General features: G+C 44.6%; 1 protein-coding gene across 3 annotated transcripts in view; it reads right to left on the reverse strand.

Moving 5' to 3' along the window:
• Positions 1 to 15,180, reverse strand: part of LOC130355684 (septin-10-like) — a 120,209-nt gene that overhangs the window by 38,449 nt on the left and 66,580 nt on the right. For all 3 annotated transcript variants that reach the window (XM_056556129.1, XM_056556131.1, XM_056556130.1), the window contains exons 2-3: positions 1,200 to 1,271; positions 106 to 220 (exon numbers count right to left, since the gene is read on the reverse strand). In XM_056556129.1, the coding sequence (XP_056412104.1) occupies positions 106 to 220; positions 1,200 to 1,271 (187 nt within the window). The remainder of the gene's footprint in view (positions 1 to 105; positions 221 to 1,199; positions 1,272 to 15,180) is intronic.

Below are 15,180 nucleotides of genomic sequence, written 5' to 3' on the forward strand. Positions count from 1 at the left end.
TCAGGCATGAAGATGGTGGTGTGAGACTACCGAAACGTAGCTTTCTTGTGTGTGCTGCGGTCCTTTCCACTACTAGATCGATAAATAGATAGATAGATAGCTTACCTATACATAGTATGTTGAAGCAAAACCCTTGGTGGACTGATCTATTGACTAGCTGATCTGGTAAACTGTCAAATCCCACATGACCGGAGAGAGGTAATGGACGGACATTTTCACTCTGCTCAAAAAAGAAATGCTTTATAATTAAAATGAAATCAATACTATTCCAGTATGAATACAATATTTTGAGAAATACATGAACAAATTATTAGCACATGTTGAAACATACAATGGCCCTGATTTGCCCTGATTTACTAAGAGTGTTGTGTAATTTCCTTTGTGGGTTTTAATTCCCTACCCAAAAAAATTCCTACAGTATTTACTATTGTTTCCCTACATTTTGCATTTTTTTTTTTTTACACATGCTCTGATCTGCGAGGTTTCCCCCAGCTCAAACCCACTACATTTTCTGAGGAAACATCAGTAAATATGTAGGTTTTTTGTGAAAATGTCGAGAACATGCCCCTTTTCAGTAAAAGGGGGAGTTAGTCGGGTTTTTCTCAATTCTGTTGCAAATTCTGGCGCAGACAGAATTTCTGGTGCACAGACGGGCAAAACATGTCAGTTTGCAATAGTAAATGAGGGCCAATTAGGGAGACTTATCAAAACCTGTCCAGAGGAAAAGTTGACCAGTTGCCCAAAGCAACCAATCAGATCACTTCTTTCATTTTAAAAGGGCCTCTGAAAAATAAAATAATCACTCTGATTGGCTGCTATGGGCACAACTGGTCAACTTTTACTATACACAGGTTTTGATAAATCTCTCCCAATATACATAAATAATGGCTGATGTGTTCTGTAACCACATTTACACCAATAACTATTATACAAGTATTAGTATTTGCATGTGTTTTACATAATGGCTTTTCCACAATGGGGATTCATTAAGACCTGTGCTGGGGAAAAGTCGACCAGTTGCCCATAGCAACCAATCACATTGCTTCCTTTATTTATCAGAAATAAAAGAAGCAATCTAATTGGTTGCTATGGGCAACTGGTCGACTGTTCCTCTGCACAAGTTTTGATGAATTTTCCTCAATGACACTAATATTTTTACTAAGTAGTCAATAAGGAAGAACAGTACATGAATAACTCACTTGTCTTCCTTCACGGGAATAGTCATGTGAGGGGCTTTGTGGGGTTCTCATTCCAAAACTGGATTGGTGAACCTACAGGAAAAAATAGAATTACTCAATATTAGGTACATATTTAAATGTATACTATATTTAATATGTATTACTAATCAAAACTAAGAATGGTTCATCTCAAATTATAATCTTATCATTTGATATTTCATATGTCTCCTGTTACATTCCAAAAGACAAATACAATACTTTTCTGCAGCAAATAAGAAAATGGCTTTTAATAAATTTGTAAAGGAGTGAGATTTGGTGTCTTTATTGACAATATTATTATTACATGATTAAAATATCACATTTGGCAATAGGTGAGTGAATGCATATTAAAGCAAAAACACTTCCAGAGTTTAAGAAAGTGACCAACAGAGTTCACCAACCACATTGTAAGATTTGTTAGATGGTGGTTTAGTGGTTAGTACTGCTGGCATCCAACACTTAGGGATCAGTAGGATAATGGGTGATAGATAGATACAGTGGGGGAAAAAAGTATTTAGTCAGCCACCAATTGTGCAAGTTCTCCCACTTAAAAAGATGAGAGAGGCCTGTCATTTTCATCATAGGTATACCTCAACTATGAGAGACATAATGAAAAAAAATCCATAAAATCACATTGTCTGATTTTTAAAGAATTGATTTGCAAATTATGGTGGAAAATAAGTATTTGATCAATAACAAAAGTTAATCTCAATATTTTGTTATACACCCTTTGTTGGCAATGACAGGGGTCAAACGTTTTCTGTAAGTCTTCGCAAGGTTTTCACACACTGTTGCTGGTATTTTGGCCCATTCCTCCATGCAGATCTCCTCTAGAGCAGTGATGTTTTGGGGCTGTCGCTGGGCAACACGGGCTTTCAAATCCCTCCAAAGGTTTTCTATGGGGTTGAGATCTGGAGACTGGCTAGGCCACTCCAGGACCTTGAAATGCTTCTTACGAAGCCAGTCCTCCGTTGCCCGTGCGGTGTGTTTGGGATCATTGTCATGCTGAAAGACCCAGCCACGTTTCATCTTCAATGCCCTTGCTGATGGAAGGAGGTTTTCACTCAAAATCTCACGATACATGACCCAATTCATTCTTTCCTTTACACAGATCAATCGTCCTGGTCCCTTAGAAGAAAAACAGCCCCAACTCATGATGTTTCCACCCCTCATGCTTCACAGTAGGTATGGTGTCCTTTGCATGCAACTCAGCATTCGACGAGTTGAGATTTTACCAAAAAGTTCTACTTTGGTTTCATTTGACCATATGACATTCTCCCAATACTCTTCTGGATCATCCAAATGCTCTCTAGTAAACTTCAGATGGGCCTGGACATGTACTGGCTTAAGCAGGGGGACACGTCTGGCACTGCATGATTTGAGTCCCTGGCTGCGTAGTGTGAACTGATGGTAGCCTTTGTTACTTTGTTCCCAGCTCTATGCAGGTTAGTCACTAGGTCCCCCCATGTGGTTCTGGAATTTTTGCTCATCATTCTTCTGATCACTTTGATACCACGGGGTGAGATCTTGGGTGGAGCCCCAGATTGAGGGAGATGATCAGTGGTCTTGTACGTCTTCCATTTTCTAATAATTGCTCCCACAGTTGATTTCTTCACACCAAGCTGCTTGCCAATTGCAGATACAGTCTTCCCAGCCTTGTGCAGGTCTACAATTTTGTTTCTGGTGTCCTTCGACGGCTCTTTGGTCTTGGCCATAGTGGAGTTTGGATTGTGACTGTCTGAGGTTGTGGACAGGTGTCTTTTATACTGATAACAAGTTCAAACAGGTGCCATTAATACAGGTAATGAGTGGAGGACAGAGGAGTCTCTTAAAGAAGAGGTTACAGGTCTGTGAGAGCCAGAAATCTTGCTTGTTTGTAGGTGACCAAATACTTATTTTCCACCATAATTTGCTAATAAATTCTTAAAAAATCAGACAATATAGGTTTTATGGAATTTTTTTTCTCATTATGTCTCTCATAGTTGAGGTATACCTATGATGAAAATTACAGGCCGTTCTCATCTTTCTAAGTGGGAGAACTTGCACAATTGGTGGCTGACTAAATACTTTTTTGCCCCACTGTAGATAGAAATACTGTATGGTTTTAAAAATTTATATTATTATTTAAACCTAGAAAATCTTGACACTGGTGGGTGTTAAAGGCTGAGGATCTCATATAACACAGATCCCTTAAAATCCTGGACTCATTCTTAATTACGGACCCAAACAGAAAAGGTATTGTTCTCATATAACATTCATGATTTAGAATTGAGGTGAAAGATCTGAAAATGTGTCATAAGTTTTCACACAATGTAGCATAAACAATGTATTGCCAAGGTCACTGTGAGCTTCAGATTGCGAACAGACCAATTGTGCCAAAGCTGAACTAATCCTTTCAGTGATCTCAGATGCCAGTATGTATATATATATTATAATGAGGTTGTATTCATGAGTTGTCATTTTCTTCTGTAGATCTTTTTATGGGACAACACTGAAGACATGACACTCTCCTACAATGTAAGGTAGTAAGTGTCCAGTCTGTATAACAGTGTTTAAAGGAGTACTGCAGCCATAGACAACTTATCCCTTAAGTGTCTTATCATGGGAAGTCCAACCGCTGGGAGACCCACGGGGTGTACGGGGCCCCAGAACTGCTGCGGCTCTGCTCAGCTAATATTTGTGTTGTCAACCTAAGAGGTCGATAGACACATCCCCTCCATTCAGCTCTAACGGGAGAGGCGGGGATGCACGAATGCTGCATCTCCGCCTCTCCCATAGAGATACATGTAGGGGGCGTGTCGGGCCCCCACGCGATCAAACATTTATAAGGTCTAAACCTTGGCAACAAATGTACACCCCTAAGTGGAAATGTTTACATTAGGCCCAAAGTGTCAATATTTTGTGTGGACACCATTATTTTCCAGCTCAGCTCTAAGCCTCTTGGGCATGGAGTTCACCAGAACTTTACAGGTTGCCACTGGAGTTCTCTTTCAGTCCTCCATGATGACATCACAGAGCTGGTGGACGTTAAAGACCTTGCGCTCCTCCAATTTCCGTTTGAGGATGCCCCACAGATGCTCAATAGGCTTTACGTCTGGAGACACACACTATCGTCTTTACCATCAGCTTTTTTCGCAAGGCAGTCTTGGTCTTGGAGGTGTGTTTGGGATCGGTATGATGTTAACATATTGCCCATGCTCTGCTTCATTATGTCACAGTACATGTTGGCATTCATGGTTCCCTCAATTAACTGTAGCCCCCAGTACCAGCAGCACTCATGCAGGCCCAGACCATGATACTCCTACCACCATTCCTGACTGTAAGGAAAGACAAATTTGTCTTTGCACTACTCACCTGGTTTCTGCCACACATGCTTGATACCATCTGAACCAAATAAGCTTATCTTGGTCTCAACGGACCACAAGGCATGGTTCCAGTAATTCATGTCCTTATTCTTCTGGTTTTAACAAACTATTTGGAGGCTTTCTTGTGCATCATCTTAAGAAGAAGCTGCCGTCTTCTGGGACGGCAGCCATGCAGACAAATTTGATGCATTGTGTGGTATATGGTCTGAACACTGACAGGCTGACTCTCCCATCCCTTCAACCTCTGCAGCAATTCTAGCAGCACACATACATCTATTTCCCAGAGACTACATCTGGATATGATGGTGAGCAGTCTTGGCCATCATGCTGCAGCTCAGTTTTAGGGTCTTGGAAATCTTCTTATATACTTGGCCATTTAAATATCCCGATATAAATATCTGTGATACTGGTCAGTACTGTGTCTCTCAGACATTAGAGCATACATACTGTTCTTCAACAGTGATTTCTTAGGCAACTGTAGAAGTATAATAGATGTAGTATAGCCAGCTATGCTAAGTATAATCAGGATGTGTTTGGTTTCCCCACTTCTACTTTCTCCCTATGTAGTATTTACTGTAACGTAATGATGGGAAGACTAGAGGCTACTGAAAGCTTTACATTGTTTATGGATCCAACTGATTTCAACAAACAAAGGCCCATCAGGTTGGGCTTTTTCTCATTTTAGTCCTTTGTTTCTAAAGGTATCTGGCAGTAACATTACTTCCCACTTTTACAAATAGGAAGAGGCTGATAAATCAGGGACAGCAGGGCAGAGAGAAAAGCCTTAAGGACCACCCTGATGACTCAGAGACCCATTCCCAGTTGGCTTTATACCTGTGATTGCTCTTAAACAAAAAAAAAACTGCATTTCAGAGTAAACAATGGGTTCAAGTAAAGAGGGAGTGTGTCTGTGCTTCATGCTCCCCTTGATTCGGACAGAATGAAACCTATACAGTAATAGGTTCCTTTAGGAATGACTAATGTGTATAAGATGCATGATGTTCTTTCAACATATGTCTAGGGGGGTTGGTTAACAGGTATACATTTCAACATGCACGATCCTTTGTTGTTAAAGGTTTTTTTTACACCAAGAACTAAGACCTTATTAAAATGTTAGAAGCATTCCTCTTATATGGTCCTTGTATCCCACATCATGGTCCTTTCTCTTTCTTATCTCGTACATTTTACAACAGACAAAATATAACTAAACTAAATATTATGGTCTTTGTGGCCATTGTTAAGGCTTCAATACACATAAGATGGATATAGGTTTAACCCAACAATTTTGGTGGAACCAACAAAATATCTATTGTATATAAGAGTGCCTCACTTCTTCCCAGACAGCAGATATTGGGGGAAGGTGTAAGATTTTAATATGCCCAATCTTTCTGTATTGACAGCAGCTTAGTTCCTCTCACATGAATTTTTGGCTGCACACAAACGTATGAATAGTTTGAAAGGAGTAGCTCTCAGACAACAGACTGTCAGCTCTGCTTACATGGACTTTCTGCTGCACAACCCTATAGATGAAAATACTGTACACGGCATTCACAAAGTTTTCAGATGTGGTCTCAAATAGCACGAGGTGCTCAACCCCAAATGCAGTTGTGCATTTATGCTGGGGGAGCAGATCCTGCACTTTGTTGTTGTTTAAATATTATACTTGGAGGTGTATAAACGTATGCGCCTTTATCACTATTATAGGCAGCATTTAGGTTCACATGTGAGGCCGGCAACACATTAGCCAACTTGGGTGGGGCTTATAGTCTGCCTCCCTCCTCCCATTGTATGTGTGTCTAGCCACACTGGAGGTAACTGGGAGCAGGCTGTGAGTCAGACCTAATGCTGCTGTAATTGCCCACGGGCCCCTGGTATTGCCCATATGGCACAGGTAGGTTAGTGTTAGGCTCTGTGCCACTTGAGAAACCTTGGCATTGGTGTGCAGGCTCAGGTATGTCCTTCATATAAGGATATACTGGCTAATGTCAAAATTTTAACATCAGTTTGAGGGTTAGCCATACGTCACTGTTCACATCTACCACAGTAGTGCACCTAAATGTATGTATTATTCTATATGTTACACATCCACACCTTTCATCTGGTGTAGGATGCCATTGTGGCACTTGTAGTCCGCTGCAGGCATCCTCCATTGTATGAATTTTATGCTGGGGATTGCTCTTAGAAATGGACCACAAGCGCAGGATCTCCTCCCCCAGCATAAATGCACAACTGCATTTGGGGTTGAGCACCTCCTGCCATTTGAGACCACGTCTTTGTTGTTGTTTCTACAACTTGATTGGCGTCACCTGTGATACATTTAGATGATTGGGCATGATTTAGAAATACACAGCCCCTGTCTATATAAGGTCTCAAAGCTAACAATGCATATCAGATCAAACCAAGCCATGAGAGTGAAGAACTGCCTGTAGAGCTCAGAGACAGTACATTGTGGAGGGACAGATCTGGAGAAGGGTACAAATAATTCTGCTGCACTGAAAGTGCACAATGGCCTTCGTAATTCTTACAAAGTAAAAGAAACATGAAAGGAGTTGATTTGAAGTTTGCAAAAAGGCACCTCAAAGACTCTCAGACTGTGAGAAACGAGATTCTATTATCTAATAAAAGTAAGATTGAACTATTTGGCCCCAATTCTAAGCGTCATGTCTGGAGGAAACCATGGTCTGCACATCACCTGCCTAATACCACCCATACAGTAAAGCATAGTGGTGGCAGCATAATGCTATAGTGGTGTTTTTCAGCAGTTGGGACGGGGTTGAGGCACGCTGAATGGAGCAAAGTGCATATATATATATATTTATTTATTCTTAATTAAAACATGATCCAGATTGCTCTGAAGCTCAGACTGGGATGAAGGTTCACCTTCCAAAAATACAAATGACCCTTAGCACACAGCCAAGACAATACAGGAGTGACTTAGGGACAACTATGTAAATGTCCATTCAGTGGTCCATTCAATCAAACATTCTGGAGAGACCTGAAAATGACTGGCCCCTGGATGTCCTCATCCAACCTGAAAGATCTTTAAAAGGGGTACTCCACTGCTCAGCGTCTGGAACAAACTGTTCTGAACGCTTGTGCTGGCGCCGGCAGCTTGTGACATCATAGCCACGCCCCCTCAATGCAAGCCTCCCACAGGCGGGGCTATGATGTCACGTTCTCCCGGCTCCAGCGTTCGGAACAGTTTGTTTTAAACGCTGAAAGGATCTGCAGAGAACAATGGAAGAAATTTAGATGTGCAAACCTTGTGGCATTATCCCCAAGAAGACTGGAGGATGTAATCGTTGCCAAGTTTGCTTCAACTGAGTAAAGGGTCTAAATACGCATGTCAATCCAATATTTTAGTTTTTCATTTTCAATAAATTAGTAAATATTAGTAACATTCTGTTTTCACTTTAGTAACATTTTTGTTTTCACTGTTTGTCATTATCGGGTAGGGATCAACCGATATCGATTTTTTAGGGCCGATACCGATAATCTGTGGAGGTAAGGGCCGATAGCCGATTACTTATACCGATATTCCGGTATATATTATCGGCTATTTATAACCCCCCCCCCCCCCCGATCATTGATTTAAAGCGGGCACTTTAAATCAATGAATTGCAGTGGCTTTTGCGGTGCCAGAGACCGCCACCGTCACCCGCATCTCTCCCCCTGCCTGTCCGTGGGTCATCCTGAGTCCTATCACCGCCACCGCCGCCCCCGCCCCCCCCCCCTGCTGCACCGGCCCCATTGCCTCCCCCATCCCCGGTTTTATAATTACCTGTTCCCAGGGCCCAGGGTCCACTCTACATCTGGCTTCGGTGGCGTCCTCCTGAGCTGTCACGGTGCGTACTGACGGTGATGTCGCGTTGAGGACATCACTTGTCATTGCGCACAGCGTAACGCAGGACGCAGCAGGAGCCAGAAGTAGCGTGGACCCCGGGAACAGGTAATTATAAAACCGGGGATGGGGGAGGCAATGGGGTCGGTGCGGTGCGACACGGTGGGTCAGTGGGGGGGGCGGTCGTGGTGGGGTGGGTGGTGCAGCGCGGTGCGGTGGGGGCGGTGCGGGGGACATTATCGGATAGGTAATTGCTGATACCGATAACGCCCAAAATCGTAAATATCGGCCGATAATATCGGCCAAACGATAATCGGTCGATCCCTATTATCGGGTATTGAATGCTAAAGAATGTGGGAAAACCTTGATTCTTTTGATTTTAGCACAAGGCCACAACATAACAAAATGTAAAAAAAAAAAAAAAAGAAGTAAAAGTGCCTGAAAACTTTCCGAATGCATTGTATACTACATTTACTTGGATAATATGAGTTGTGCTGAATCTACAAGGAAAAAACCAACAACAGAGTAACCCAGCCCACTGAAACAAAGCTGCCAGTGACTCATGGACAGGAAACAACATTGTATTAGAGATGGAAAGAGAAAAGCTTCAGCATTTTTTGTGGTAAGTAATCAGCAATATCTATAAAGACGTATCACTCATAGGAAGACACTGGCTCCTGAAGAATCATCACACACCTAGGAACATCCCTCGCACAAAGACGTCTGTTCTTCCAGACACCCTTCATTCCAACACTCAATACAGTGAAGGCTTTAGAACGCCTAACAGGAAATACATTCATTCCACTGACCTTCTTCTAAACGGATTCACAGCTCTGGGAACAAATATGCCTTCCACAGGGGGTATACAATGACAACCTGAAATGGGACCTTTACTTCTCATTCTCTGGTTATTCGCTCGCTTTGTCATGACCGACCATGGACTAGAAATCCCAAACCGTGATTTATATATAAATACTGGGTCACTGACAATGCATTACAGTGGTCCCTCAAGTTACAATATTAATCGGTTCCACGACGACCATTGTATGTTGAAACCATCGTATGTTGAGACCAGAACTCTATGGAAACCTGGTAATTGGTTCTGAAGCCACCAAAATGTCATCCAAAAATCGGAAAAAGTGAGGATTAAAGAAAAAGAAGTAGATAACTAATATAGAGAAAGCAAATCCTTACATATAAAAGTAAGAAAGATCTGCTGGGAGCTGTAAATCACTGTCTATGTCAGTGTTTCCCAACCAGGGTGCCTCCAGCTGTTGCAAAACTACAACTCCCAGCATGCCCGGACAGCCAAAGGCTGTCCGGGCATGCTGGGAGTTGTAGTTTTGGAACAGCTGGAGGCAACCTCTTTGGGAAACACTGGTCTATGTAGAGGACAGGAGCTTCGTCAGGTTCCTGTACAGTACACAGTGTCCTAAAAAAAAGGAAAATGGAGCCGCCCTCACCTGATGCCCAAAGGATAAGCTAACCTTGGTACAGGTAAAGAGTACAGAACATGTAATACCTCCCTGTACTGTAGGGGGCGCTACCAGACACCAGTCAGTGCATGCACTTAAGGAATACACTGGTTTTACCAGTGAAATATCCATTCTGATTGGTCGGTTCTTCCAGCCATTGACACGTTTTGCAGATCTGAACTGTCTGTAACATTGTATGTTGAGTCTTGTTTCAAGTTACAATAGTCCAGAAAAGACCATTGTATGTTGAAACTATTGTATGTTGAGGCCATTGTAAGTTGAGGGATCACTGTATAATCTGACAGGGCGCTACAGCCAGTCACCTCTTCTACCCTTTCCCATGCTGCCCTATTACACAAAATCTCTCTCTTAAACAGTCACTCTCCTTTCAATAAACTTTGCAAAAAATAAAAAGCACACGTGAATATAGCTTGTGTAACTATAATAGAAACTTTGTAACATATCTTATTAGAGAAAAATGCTTCTTTCTTCTTAACCAGACTCATTTCTTTGCCACTAAGGGTATGTTCACACTCAGGAATTGGCGCTTAAAAATTCTGCAGCGGAATTTCCGCTTTTTTTTTTTTTTTGGATCGTGCAGAATTTTCTCGGATTTTCAGCGTGGAATATAGGAGGAAACTATTTTTTTATTTTTTTTGCTGGACAACAACCACCAATTAGAATTTCCCTTTTTTGTGCAGAAATGCCATGCAGATTCCACGCAAAAACGCATTCTGCAGGAAAAAATTATTAACATTGCGGTCTATGGGAATTTAGACGCGGATTCCGCATGAAGAAAGAACATGTTCATTCTTCATGCAGAACAGAATTCAGTGTCGGAATTCCGTTTGCGGAAATTCCTCAGTGTGAACAATAGTTAAACGCTATTGTGTTTTTCACTGCTGACTGAACTGGAGAGGAATAAGCTAGCAGAATTACTCGTGGAAATTCCTCTCCAATTCCTCAGTGTAAACATACCCTAAATGTTCATTTACTCTGAAAAACAGCTCAATTCTCTCTGGTCTGTACAAGGTGGAATAGAAGCCCACTGAAGGATCAGAGTACATGCTGTCCATACAAGTCTATAGAGAGAGGAAAAGAAAGCTGGGAGGGGGAGAGACTTGAGAGAGCTAGCGGCAAACAGAGTCTGCAAAGTATGTGCATGACCTTACTGTATTATGTCTTACCCCAGGGCTTGATTCTAGTATACTGCTCAGTGCTGCTTTAGTGGTCTCCATGGTTTTGCTGCCATTAGGGTGTACTATTAAGATTTAGAAGATCAGGATCTCCTCTTTTATGTGTGCAGAGTATGGGAGCAATCATATAGGATTGGCTCTACCCACTAGCTCAGGGACAACTGAAAATTAGAGATGCAGCCTGCAGAGCAGAAATCTAATGAAAAAAGCCATATACAGTGACCCCCGACCTACGATGGCCCCGACATACGATCATTTCAACATACGATGGTCTTTCAGAGGCCATCGCATTTTGAAGGCAGCATCAAAATCCGATGCTTTTGTATGTCGGGGCCATCGCATAACTGGCTATCCGGCAGCACAGACTGCTTCCGCTGCCATCGGATAGCCGCTTACTGTGCCCCGTGTGCTCCGATGACGATCACTTACCTGTCCACGGCGCTCCGCCGCGTCCTCTTCGGGATCCTTGCATCGTCGTCATCACGTCGCTGCGCACGCCGTCCCATCATCCAATAGGAGTGGCGTGCGTAGCGACGTGATGGGGGCGATGGAGAGCGAGGATGCTGGGGAAGCAGAGGCCTTGCCGGAGAGTCGGGGACACCCCGGGGACGCGGCGACAGCGATGGACGGCGACATCCAGGGCTGTGGTGACGAGCGGTGACGGTCCGGAGCGGCGGGGACAGGTGAGTATAACCTCCAATACCAGTGGTCTTCAACCTGCGGACCTCCAGATGTTGCAAAACTACAGCATGCCCGGACAGCCGTTGGCTGTCCGGGCATGCTGGGTGTTGTAGTTTTGCAACATCTGGAGGTCCGTAGGTTGTAGACCACTGTCCTAGACTTTACATTGCACGGATCCCTCAACATACGATGGTTTCAACAAACGATGGTCCATTTGGAACGGATTACCATCGTATGTTGAGGGCCCACTGTCACGATTCGGCTGGCAGGAGGTGAATCCTCTGTGCCAGAGAGGGATTGGCGTGGACCGTGCTAGTGGACCGGTTCTAAGTTACTACTGGTATTCACCAGAGCCCGCCGCAAAGCGGGATGGTCTTGCAGCGGCGGTAGTAACCAGGTCGTATCCACTAGCAACGGCTCAACCTCTCTGACTGCTGAAGATAGGCGCGGTACAAGGGAGTAGACAAGAGCAAGGTCGGACGTAGCAGAAGGTCGGGGCAGGCAGCAAGGATCGTAGTCAGGGGCAACGGCAGGAGGTCTGGAACACAGGCTAGGAACACACAAGGGAACGCTTTCACTGGCACAATGGCAACAAGATCCGGCGAGGGAGTGCAGGGGAAGTGAGGTATACATAGGGAGTGCACAGGTGAACACACTAATTAGACCAACTGCGCCAATCAGTGGCGCAGTGGCCCTTTAAATCGCAGAAACCCGGCGCGCGCGCGCCCTAGGGAGCGGGGCCGCGCGCGCCGGGACAGGACCGACGGAGAGCGAGTCAGGTACGGGAGCCGGGGTGCGCATCGCGAGCGGGCGCCACCCGCATCGCGAATCGCATCCCGGCTGGGGGCGGTATCGCAGCGCACCCGGTCAGTAGATCTGACCGGGGCGCTGCAGTAGTAGGGATGTTGCGAGCGCTCCGGGGAGGAGCGGGGACCCGGAGCGCTCGGCGTAACAGTACCCCCCCCTTGGGTCTCCCCCTCTTATTGGAGCCTGAGAACCTGAGGACCAGACTTTTGTCTAGGATGTTGTCCTCAGGTTCCCAGGATCTCTCTTCAGGACCACAGCCCTCCCAATCAACCCAAAACATTTTTTTCCCTCTGACCGTCTTGGAGGCCAGTATCTCCTTCACGGAGAAGATGTCAGAAGAACCGGAAACAGGAGTGGGAGAAACAAGTTTGGGAGAGAAACGGTTGATGATGAGTGGTTTAAGGAGAGAGACATGAAAGGCATTGGGAATACGAAGAGAAGGAGGAAGAAGAAGTTTGTAAGAGACAGGATTAATTTGGCACAAGATTTTGAAAGGACCCAGATAGCGTGGTCCCAGTTTGTAACTGGGGACACGGAAGCGGACATATTTAGCGGAGAGCCATACCTTGTCTCCGGGAGCAAAAATGGGGGAAGCTCTTCTTTTCTTATCGGCAAACTTTTTCATGCGAGATGAAGCCTGTAAAAGAGAATTTTGGGTCTCTTTCCATATGGTGGAAAGATCACGAGTCACTTCATCCACAGCGGGCAAACCAGAGGGCAAGGGAGTAGGGAGGGGGGGAAGAGGGTGACGGCCGTACACCACGAAAAATGGGGATTTAGCAGAAGATTCAGAGACTCTGAAGTTGTACGAGAATTTGGCCCATGGTAGAAGATCTGCCCAGTCATCCTGGCGGGAGGAAACAAAATGCCGTAAATAGTCACCTAGGACCTGGTTAATTCTTTCTACTTGCCCGTTGGATTGAGGATGATAAGCAGAAGAGAAGTTTAATTTAATCTTGAGTTGTTTACAGAGAGCCCTCCAAAATTTTGACACAAATTGGACGCCTCTATCCGAGACGATCTGCGTGGGCAAACCGTGAAGACGAAAAATGTGTACAAAAAATTGTTTTGCCAACTGAGGCGCTGAAGGAAGACCAGGAAGAGGAATAAAATGTGCCATCTTGGAAAATCGATCAACGACCACCCAAACAACAGTGTTGCCACGGGATGGGGGTAAGTCTGTAATAAAGTCCATACCAATCAGAGACCAAGGCTGTTCGGGGACAGGCAGAGGATGAAGGAGACCAGCAGGCTTCTGGCGAGGAGTCTTATCCCGGGCACAGACAGTACAGGCCCGCACAAAATCAACAACATCCGTCTCCAGAGTCGGCCACCAATAGAAACGAGAGATGAGTTGCAAGGACTTTTTGATGCCCGCATGGCCTGCGAGGTGGGAGGAGTGACCCCATTTGAGAATCCCGAGACGTTGGCGTGGAGAAACGAAGGTCTTCCCTGGAGGAGTTTGCCTGATGGAGACTGGAGAAGTGGAGATCAGACAGTCAGGAGGAATGATGTGTTGCGGAGAGACCTCTACTTCCGAGGCATCCGAGGAACGAGAGAGAGCATCGGCCCTAATGTTCTTGTCGGCAGGGCGAAAATGAATTTCAAAGTTAAAACGGGCAAAGAACAACGACCACCTGGCCTGGCGAGGATTCAGCCGTTGGGCAGACTGGAGATAGGAGAGATTCTTGTGATCGGTGTAAATGATAACTGGAAATTTTGATCCCTCCAGCAGATGCCTCCATTCCTCAAGTGCCAATTTAATGGCCAGTAGTTCTCGATCCCCGATGGAGTAGTTCCTCTCCGCCGGAGAGAAGGTCCTAGAAAAAAAACCACAAGTAACAGCATGCCCGGAAGAATTTTTTTGTAGAAGGACTGCTCCAGCTCCCACTGAGGAGGCATCAACCTCCAATAGGAAGGGTTTAGATGGGTCAGGTCTGGAGAGCACGGGAGCAGAAGAAAAGGCAGACTTGAGCCGTTTAAATGCGTCTTCCGCTTGGGGAGACCAGGACTTAGGATTGGCATTCTTCTTGGTTAAAGCCACGATAGGAGCCACAATAGTGGAAAAATGTGGAATAAATTGTCTGTAATAATTGGCGAACCCCAAAAAACGTTGGATAGCACGGAGTCCGGAGGGGCGTGGCCAATCTAAGACGGCAGAGAGTTTATCTGGGTCCATTTGTAGTCCCTGGCCAGAGACCAAGTATCCTAGGAAAGGAAGAGATTGACATTCAAACAGACATTTCTCCATTTTGGCATAAAGTTGATTGTCTCGAAGTCTCTGAAGAACCATGCGGACATGCTGGCGATGTTCTTCTAAGTTGGCAGAAAAAATCAGAATATCGTCCAGATACACAACAACACAGGAATATAAGAGATCACGAAAAATTTCATTAACAAAGTCTTGGAAGACGGCAGGGGCGTTGCACAGGCCAAAGGGCATGACTAGATACTCAAAGTGTCCATCTCTGGTGTTAAATGCAGTTTTCCATTCGTCCCCCTCCCTGATGCGGATGAGATTATAAGCACCTCTTAAGTCCAGTTTGGTAAAGATGTGGGCACCTTGAAGACGATCAAAGAGTTCTGAGATAAGAGGTA

Source organism: Hyla sarda, chromosome 2 (assembly GCF_029499605.1).
Source record: "Hyla sarda isolate aHylSar1 chromosome 2, aHylSar1.hap1, whole genome shotgun sequence".
Taxonomy (NCBI): domain Eukaryota; kingdom Metazoa; phylum Chordata; class Amphibia; order Anura; family Hylidae; genus Hyla; species Hyla sarda.